This window comes from Scyliorhinus torazame, chromosome 18 (genome assembly GCF_047496885.1).
Source record: "Scyliorhinus torazame isolate Kashiwa2021f chromosome 18, sScyTor2.1, whole genome shotgun sequence".
NCBI lineage: Eukaryota > Metazoa > Chordata > Chondrichthyes > Carcharhiniformes > Scyliorhinidae > Scyliorhinus > Scyliorhinus torazame.
In genome coordinates, this window is record NC_092724.1 from 63890489 (window position 1) to 63900533 (window position 10045).

Below are 10045 nucleotides of genomic sequence, written 5' to 3' on the forward strand. Positions count from 1 at the left end.
GCACAATCAATTACAATTAAAGACGAGGTAGTAACATAACTGAAGGCTTTAATAGACTAAAACTGTTCCCCAGCAGCTTCGGTACAGAATGAGGGCTGCTGGGACGGCACCGGTTCTTATACCCTGCCTGTCAGGGCGGAGCTACATACCAAACAGCCAATGGTAAACTCCTAGGTTTAACCAATGGTCTTCAGCCTCTCGGGTACTGCAATACCTGATAATACCACATTCACCCCCTGTTAAAAAAGAGTCCGACGGGAGTGGTGGCCAGTGGTTACAATTGCATCTAACATGGTATGATCAGATGTGGAGGTGATACCTCCTTACAGGGTTGTTGAGAATATGTACAAGCGCGGAAGGTATATACATTCAGTGTTCAGTTATAGTCACAGTTACACTGAAGCAATCAGTCGGCCGGGTGGCCTGGTCATCCTCCTGGATCGTCTGAGCTTCGGTGGTGATTCTGGTGGGGATCCGGGCATCTGCGACTCCAGGAGCGTGGCTTCGGCCTCCATGGCAGCTTCGTCACCCATAGACGGCGCTGGTGGGGCAAACGGTTGACACGAGTTTGCCTTTAGGGGGCGTCCGTGGGTGGGAGGGCCTAGGCAGGAGCGGCGGGAGGACTGACCCTCCTGTGAGGTGCAGTGGAGGGGTGGGGGGGGGGGTAATGGTTCGGGTGTGCGTGGGGTTCCAGCGGGCGCCAGGCCCCGGAGGGAGACTGTATCTTGCCGGCCATCAGAGAACGCCAGTTGGGCGTACTGGGGGTTAGCGTGCAGCAGGTGGACCCTCTCGACCAATGGGTCCGACTTGTGCGCCCGCACATGCTTCCGGAGCAGGATGGGTCCTGGTGTTGCTAGCCAGGTTGGGAGTGAGGTCCCGGAGGAGGACTTCCTGGGGAAGGCAAGGAGACGTTCATGAGGTGTCTGGTTGGTAGTTGTACAGAGCAATGACCGGATGGCATGGAGGGCCTCCGGGAGGACTTCTTGCCAGCGGGAGACTGGGAGATTCCTAGATCGTAGGGCCAGTAGAACGGTCTTCCAGGCCGTTCCGTTCTCCCTCTCTACCTGCCCATTTCCCCGGGGGTTGTAACTGGTCGTCCTGCTTGAGGCAATGCCCCTGTTGAGCAGGAATTGACACAGTTCTTCGCTCATAAAGGAGGACCCCCTATCACTGTGTATGTACGCGAGGAAACCGAACAGTGGGAAGATACCCTGGAGGGCCTTGATGACGGTGGTTGCGGTCATGTCTGGGCAGGGGATGGCGAATGGGAACCGGGAGTACTTGTCAATCACGTTCAGGAAGTACGTGTTGCGGTCGGTGGAGGGGAGGGGGCCTTTGAAGTCCATGCTGAGGCGTTCAAAGCGACGGGAAGCCTTTATCAGGTGTGCCCTCTCTGGCCGGTAGAAGTACGGTTTGCACTCCGCGCAGACTTGACAGTCCCTGGTGGCTGTCCTGACCTCCTCGATGGAGTAAGGCATGTTGCCGGTCTTAATGAAGTGGAAAAAACGAGTGACCCCCGGGTGGCAGAGGTTCGTGGAGGGCTCGGAGGCGGTCCACTTGTGCAATGGCACATGTGCCGCGGGACAGGGCATCAGGAGGCTCGTTTAGCTTCCCGGGACGATACAAGATCTCGTAGTTATAGGTGGAGAGTTCTATCCTCCACCACAAGATCTTGTCGTTTTTTTATCTTGCCCCGCTGTGCATTATCGAACATGAACGCCACCGACCATTGGTCAGTGAGGAGAGTGAATCTCCTGCCGGCCAGGTAATGCCTCCAATGTCGCACAGCTTCTTCTATGGCTTGTGCCTCTTTTTCGACTGAGGAATGCCGAATTTCGGAAGCATGGAGGGTATGGGTGAAGGCCACGGGTCTGCCCGTTTGGTTGAGGGTGGCGGCCAGAGCTACGTCGGACGCATCGCTCTCGACCTGGAAGGGGAGGGACTCGTCAATGGCGCACATCATGGCCTTTGCAATGTCTGCTTTATCATAGAATTATCATAGAATTTACAGTGCAGAAGGAGGCCATTCGGCCCATCGGGTCTGCACCGGCTCTTGGAAAGAGCACCCTACCCAAGGTCAACACCGCCACCCTATCCCTGTAACCCAGTAACCCCACCCAACACTAAGGGCAATTTTGGACACTAAGGGCAATTTAGCATGGCCAATCCACCTAACCCTGCACATCTTTGGACTGTGGGAGGAAACCGGAGCACCCGGAGGAAACCCACGCACACACGGGGAGGATGTGCAGACTCCACACAGACAGTGACCCAAGCCGGAATCGAACCTGGGACCCTGGAGCTGTGAAGCAATTGTGCTATCCACAAGGCTACCGTGCTGCCCCTGCTTTGATGCGGCTGAAGGCCTGGCGGGCCTCCGTCGACAGGGTGAAGGTTGTAGACTGGATTAGGGGTCGGGCTTTGTCTGCGTAGTTAGGGACCCACTGGGCGTAATAACTGAAAAACCCGAGGCAGCGCTTCAGGGCCTTGGGGCAGTGAGGGAGGGGGAACTCCATAAGGGGACGCATGCGTTCAGGGTCGGGGCCTATAACTCTATTTCGCACTACGTAGCCTAGAATGGCTAGACGGTCGGTGTTAAATACGCATTTATCCTTATTATACGTTAGGTTAAGGATTTTCGCGGTCTGGAGACATTTTCGGAGGTTGGTGTTGTGGTCCTGCTGGTCAAGGCCGCAGATGGTGACGTTACCAAGACACGGGAACGTTGCGCGTAAGCCGTACCGGTCAACCATTCGGTCCATCTCGCATTGGAAGACCGAGACCCCGTTAGTGACACCAAAGGGAACCCTTAAAAAATGATAGAGCCGCCCATCTGCTTCGAAGGCAGTGTATTTGTGGTCACTAGTACGGAGGGGTAGCTGATGGTAGGCGGACTTGAGATCCACCGTGGAGAAGACCTTATATTGCACGATCCGGTTTACCAGGTCGGATATGCGGGGGAGAGGATACGCATCCAGCTGCATAAACCTGTTGATGGTCTGCCTGAAGTCAATGACCATCCTATGTTTCTCCCCGGTCTTTACCACCACTACCTGAGCTCTCCAGGAACTGTTGCTAGCTTCAATGACCCCTTCCCTCAGTAGCCTTTGGACCTCTGACCTGATGAAGGTCCAGTCCTGGGCAGTGTACCGTCTGCTCCTGGTGGCGACGGGTTTGCAATCCGGGGTGAGGTTCGCAAACAGGGAAGGCGGGTCGACATTAAGGGTTGCGAGGCCACAGACAGTAAGGGGAGGTATAGGGCCACCAAATTTGAAGGTCAGACTTTGCAAGTTACATTGGAAGTCCAACTCCAGGAGTGTAGCCGTGCAGAGGTGCGGCAGGACATAAAGGCGGAACTTGTTGAATTTCCTGCCTTGGACAGTGAGGTTTGCTAGGCCGAACCCCTTTATCTCCACCGAGTGTGACCCGTAGGCCAGGGAGATTCTTTGGTTTCCAGGGTGGGTAACAAATGAACAGCGCCTTACCGTGTCGGGGTGTATAAAGCTTTCCGTGTTCCCAGAGTCAATCAGGCAGGACGTCTCGTGGCCGTTGATGAAGACCATCATCGTTGCTGTTGCAAGTGTGGTCCAGAGTCACCGAGGCCAGATGAAGTAGTTGCGGGTTTTGATCGGGCAGCGTGTAGTCGGCCGTGCTGGGGGCCTGGGGCCCCATCCAAGATGGTGTCTCCCATGGTTCGCACATGGTGGTCGGGGATGGACAAAATGGCGGCGGGGATGGACAAAATGGCGACACCCATCCGTCCAGCATCGTGTCCGAGGGGCAAGATGGCCGCAGCCGTGGGTCGCATGTGGCCCTAGGATAGGGGGGTGGCGGTGAGTGCTGGACACCTGGGGCCCGAAGGGAAGGTTGCCGCGGCGGTCCGGAGTCGCTGGAGACTGCGACCACGGCTCGTGCCTGGCACACCCCCACAAAATGGCCCTTCTTGCTGCACCCTTTGCAGGTGGAGGTGCGGGCCGACAAAGTGGCGGGGGTGCTTCGCCTGCCCGCAGAAGAAACAGCAGGGCCCGACGGAGTTAGTGGGCCGTCTTACAGCGCAGGACTGCGGGGACACGGGGAAAGTCTGTGGGGCTGCCGCCGCGTGGTCGGGCGCATAGGATTGTGCGTTTCTGGAGGCAACGTCCATGGACCCTGCCAGGGCGCGTGCCTCTCTAAGTCCCAGGGTGGCTTTTCCTAAGAGTCTTTGGCGGATCTCTGAGGAGCTCATACCTGCTACGAAGGCATCCCGGATTAGGAGTTCCATGTGCTCGCTCCCCGAAACTTGCAGGCAGCCACAGTTTCTGCCCAGCATCAGTAGCTCACTGTAGAACTCCTCCAATGATTCCCTGGGGCTTTGCCGTCTAGTTGCAAGCAGGTGACGTGCGTAGACCTGATTTACAGGGTGGATATAATGTCCTTTTAACAGTTCGATCGCAGCATCGAAGTCCTCCACCTCCTCGATGAGGGTGTAGATCCCAGGGCTTACCCTTGAGTGCAGGAGATGCAGTTTCTGTTCTCCTGAGGGTGCGCCTCTGGCCGTCTCGAGGTAGCCTTTAAAGCATGCCAGCCAGTGCTTAAATATCGCCGCCGAGTTCTCCGCGTGGGGGCTGAGTTATAGACACTCCGGCTTGATTCGGAGATCCATCCTTTCAGTTTAAGTGTAGTCGATTAAATTGATGCACGATCAATTACAATTAAAGATGAGGTAGTTACCTAACTGAAGGCTTTAATAGACTAGAACAGTTCCCCAGCAGCTTCGGTACAGAATGAGGGCTGCTGGGATGGCACCGGTTCTTATACCCCGCCTGTCAGGGTGGAGCTACAGACCAAACAGCCAATGGTAAACTCCTAGGTTAAACCAATGGTCTTCAGCCTCTCGGGTACTGCAATACCTAATAATACCACATTAATTATATCATTTCTAAGCGCTCAGTGTTTGAATTTGCTTTTTGTGAAAATTACGATTTGCTCCCAGGTCCAGTCCCGGGAGATTATGATGATGTTGAGACTGAAGCCATTGAGACTCAGGGCGGTCACTTGCTGCTGGGCAGTGGTTCTGATGATCCCTTCACAGGGACAAGTTCCGGTGATCTGTCCAGTCTGGGTGAGTTAAATTACTGACACTCCCGCAGTCCCCAGCCCTCTGTGTACTGGAGCAGTTTTGAATTCTATGTCGATTGCTGGTTAATGGCGGATTTACTGAAAATCGAACAGCACGATCAAATATATCTGAGTTTTCCCGGCACAAAATCACACTGCGCAGGATCCGCACTGCAGGAGTTTCATTCCAGGAGTTTGGAGAAAGAAGTTTGATTTGAAACACACTCATGTCAATTGCACCTTGACTCTTGTCACTTATTTAAACAAAAGGCATCAGCAACTGGAACGATTATCGACATTTTAGGGAGCAAATAAAATCGGTGAACTGAGTGATTACAGAGGATTTGCCAATCTGCTGTTTCACAGGATCACACACCTCCCAGAGCGAGAATAACCGAGCTGATGTCTGAGGACCAGAAGTTTGAGCTCTTGTGGTTTTATTGTTGCTGGGAAGACGATGAACAGTTCAGTGGATCATTGGGGACTTTCCTGTAACATTACCTGTCTCCCAGCCTGGCTGAGCTCATCCGATGCTGGAACTCAACTGTTCCTCTGAAAGTTGTAAATGTGATTTTCCCAACGTGCTTCCGGCTGGTCAATCAGTCCCACATTCTCTCTAATTCTGCCCTATTCAACATCCTGAGTTGTATTGCTCCATGATTGATGGCTGTGACTTCAGCTGTCAAGGTCCTAACTCTGGAATTCCTTCCCTAATTCCTTTCCACCTTTATCACATAGTTTCAAACTTGTCTTTTTGACCAAGCTGCCGGTGAGCTGCCCGAATATCACCTCATATGGCTCCATGTCAAAGTTTGCTGCAAAGCCCTCTCGTGAAAACTTGGAACATTTTTATTACTTGCAAAGTTCTAAGGAAATGCAAATTTTGTTATTATTTCATTCCCAACATTAAACTATAATCTGTTACCCCCGGCAGAATACAGCTCCCAGACTCGCACTGATCCCAGTTTACCTTTACCTTCCGAGCCGGGGAACAATGAGGAAGTTCACCGAGACACATTCACAGCCTCTGAGCTTCTGCTACCGATGGGCAGTGATTATGGCTCAAACTCTGACAACATTCACGGCAACCCGGTAAGAGCAATGTTTTATTCACCTTTGCAATGTTTGTGATGCCGGGATTAGAGTGAGCAGTACACGTGTTTTACAGTTTGTGAAGTTTAACACAGAAAACATGTGCTTTTTACTCTTGAGTTAAATGGTTATTTGAGATGGGAACATTATGGGTAATGGAAATAGGATTCCCTTTGATTTGTCTGTGTGACTATTAGAATTGTTTTAACCAAAAGGAAACACAACAAAGACTTGTATTTTGCTGCAATTTACGACTCTTACGCCTGAAGACACCTTGTAAACATTAACTTACTGTTTGTAATGAGGTCACTGTTCCCATTAAGGACACGGGCCATCCGATATTTTCAGAGCAAATCGCTGAGCAGGGAGGTGCTAATTGAATAGATTTTTCGCTTAACATAGGATTCCTACAGTGCAGAAGGAGGCCATTCGGTCCACCGAGTCTGTAACGACCTTCGGAAAAAGCACCCTACTTGGACCACTCGCCCAGCCTATTCCAGTCACCCCACCTGATCTGCACATTTTTGGACTTTGGGAGGAAATCGGAACCCTGGAGGAAACTCACACAGACACAGGGAGTACGAACTCCAAAGAGTCAGCCACGGCCGCAATTGTCCCGAGTCCCTGGCGCTGTGAGGCAGTCGCGCTAACCATTGTGCCACGTGCCGTTTACAGGATGCTTGAGTGAAGGGTGTTTGAGTACAATCGCTCTATCGTCTAAAACACCGGGAGGAGCTCTCTGAGACCTTATTTGTTTTTCTAAATAGTCCCATGGGGAAATTTACAGCCTAGCAGTGAGAGTTTGACTCATTCGGCACTTTTGGCAATGTAGCACTTCATCAGTACTACACTGGAGTGCCAGTCTTGATCATTTTACTCAGTTCTCGGGCTGGGAGTTGAACCTCGATAATGAGAGGGGATTGTGCTACAATCTGAGCCACAGCGAACATTTCCCTCACACTCACAATTCATATATTTTCTTTTCAGGTAAAATTCAGCCCCAAAACCACAATGTGATACCCTGAGGAGTGCCACAGATCTGCAGGAAATATTCTGAGAAAATATCCATTAAAATCTCCTGTGTGGACAAGCTGAATATGTGTTTCTCGATATAAACTTCAATTTATTTACATTAATCACCATGTTTATTTGTGTTGAAATAACTAGACAGTCATTTACTCCACCATTTATATGAAAATATTTCATTGATCTATTGAATAAAACATTGAAAATAGTATTTTTTTTAATAAACATTTTATTGAGGTATTTTTGGTATAGGAGCAACAACAAAATACACAATATACATAAACCATGAACATCATGCAAAAGCCATTTACCTCTCATACAGGTCCGTCCCTTATTGACCCCCTACTCTAATCTAAACCACCCCCCCCCCCCCCCCCAGTCTGCTGACGATTAATTTCCCGCAAAGAAGTCAAAGAACGGTTGCCGGGTGAACCCTAACAGTGACCCTCTCAAGGCGAACTTGATTTTCTCCAAACAGAGAAAGCTAGCCATGTCAGTTAGCCAGGTCTCCGACTTCGGGGACTTTGAGTCCCTCCATGCTAATAGTATCCGTCTCCAGGCCACCAGGGAAGCAAAGGCCAGAATCTCTGCCTCTTTCTCCTCCTGGATTCCCGGGTCTTCTGACACCCCGAAAATCGCCACCTCTGGACTCAGCGCCACCCTTGTTTATAACACCGTGGACATGACATCTGCAAACCCCTGCCAAAATCCCCTAAGCTTTGGACATGTCCAAAACATGTGGACATGGTTCGCCGGTCCTCCCGCACATTTTGCGCACCTGTCCTCCACCCGAAAGAATCTGCTCATCCGGGCCACTGTCATGTGAGCCCGGTGAACAACCTTAAATTGTATCAGGCTGAGCCTGGCACATGGTGGGGATGCGTTGACTCTACTCAACGCGTCTGCCCATAGACCATCCTCGATCTCACCTCCTAGCACCTCCTCCCACTTATGCTTCAGCTCTTCGGTCTGCGTCTCCTCCGACCTCATAAGCTCCTTATAAATGTCCGAGATGCTCCCTTCCCCTATCCACCCTCTGGAAACTACCCTGTCCTGAATCCCCCTTAGTGGTAGGAGCGGGAAGGACTTCCTGTTTACGAAGGAAGTCCCGCACCAGCAGATACCTGAATTTGTTTCCCCTCGCCAACCAAACTTTTCCTCCAATGCCCTCATACTCGGAAAGCTCCCCTCTATGAACATATCCCCCATCCTCTCAATCCCCGCTCTCTGCCATAACCGGAACTCCCCCTCCGCCCCGCCCCCGGTCCATACTCCCCAGGGCAAACCGGTGATTATCACAGATTTGGGCCCAGACCGATGCTCCCACTGCTCCCACATGCCGCCTCCACTGGCCCCAGACTCTTAGGGCTGCCACCACCACTGGACTGGTGGAGTACCGTGCTGGCGGGAATGGCAGATACGGCAGTTACCAATGCCCCCAAATTGGTGCCCTTCCATGCTGACCCCTGCCCCACCACCCACTTCCTGATCATGGCTATATTAGCCGCCCAGTAATAGTTGCTAAAATTTGGCAGCGGCAGCCCGTCCTCTCCCCGACTCTGCTCAAGCATTACCTTCCTTACTCGCAGGGTGTTGCCCACCCAAGCGAAGCCCGTGATCACTCTATTGACCCGCTTAAAAAAGGACTGCAGAATAAAGATGGGGAGACACTGAAATACAAATAGGAATCTCGGGAAGACCATCATCTTGACCGTTTGCACCCTCCCAGCCAGAGACAACGGAAGCGCGTCCCATCTCCGAAAATCATCCTTCATTTTGTCCGCCAGCCGGGCCAGATTTAATTTATGCAGCTGGTCCCATTCCCACGCCACTTGAATGCCTAGGTACCAAAAGCTTCCCTCTACTAACCTAAACCGCAGCTCTCCCAGTTGCCTCACCCATCCCCTCGCCTGGACCACAAACATCTCACTCTTTCCCATATTAAGCTTATACCCTGAAAACAGGCCAAGTTCCCTGAGAACCCTCATGATTTCTTCCATCCCCTCTATTGGGTCCGAAACGTACAGAAGCAGGTCATCCACATAGAGCGAAACCCTGTGTTCCACACGACCCCCCCCTTCCCCCCCCCCCCCCCCCCCCCCAGACCAGTTCTCTCCAGCCCCTCGAGGCTCTCAGAGCAATTGCCAATGGCTCTCTAGCCAGTGCAAACAACAGTGGGGACAGGGGGCATCCCTGTCTCGTACCCCGGTGCAGTCTAAAATAGTCCGATGTTGTGTTATTCATCCGTACGCTTGCCACAGGAGCATGATACAGTATCCTGACCCAGTCAATAAAGCCCCGCCCAAATCCGAACCGTCCCAGTATCTCCCACAGATAGTCCCATTCTACCCAATCAAAAGCTTTTTCTGCATCCATTGCAATCACTACCTCCACCTCCCTACCTTCCGGGGGCATCATGATCACATTTAACAGCCTGCTTACATTGGCCACCAACTGCGTGCCCTTAACAAACCCCGTCTAGTCCTCCCAGTAACGTCCGGAACACAATCCTCCATCCTGGAGGACAAGATTTTGGCCAGCAGCTTGGCATCTACATTCAACAGGGAGATCGGCCTGTAGGACCCACACAGCTCCAGGTTCTTGTCCGGCTTAAGAATCAGCTAAATCATTGCCTGTGACATCGTCGGGGGCAACACCCCTCTTTCCCTTGCCTCATTGAACATTCTCATGAACACCGGCCCCAATATCCCAGAGAACCTTTTATAGAACTCCACTGGGTACCCGTCCTGCCCCGAGGCTTTACCCGACTGCATGGCCTTCAGACCCTCCACTGTCTCTTCCAACCCGATCGGAGCCCCCAGCCCTTCTA

General features: G+C 52.0%; 1 protein-coding gene across 1 annotated transcript in view; it reads left to right on the plus strand.

Annotated features, from left to right (window-relative positions):
- Window positions 1–7369, plus strand: part of LOC140395258 (scavenger receptor cysteine-rich domain-containing protein DMBT1-like) — a 34705-nt gene extending 27336 nt beyond the window's left edge. The window contains exons 12-14 of the mRNA XM_072482824.1: window positions 4973–5101; window positions 6032–6189; window positions 7177–7369. Of these exons, the coding sequence (XP_072338925.1) occupies window positions 4973–5101; window positions 6032–6189; window positions 7177–7206 (317 nt within the window). The 3' untranslated portion in view covers window positions 7207–7369. The remainder of the gene's footprint in view (window positions 1–4972; window positions 5102–6031; window positions 6190–7176) is intronic.
- Window positions 7370–10045: the final 2676 nt, after the last annotated feature.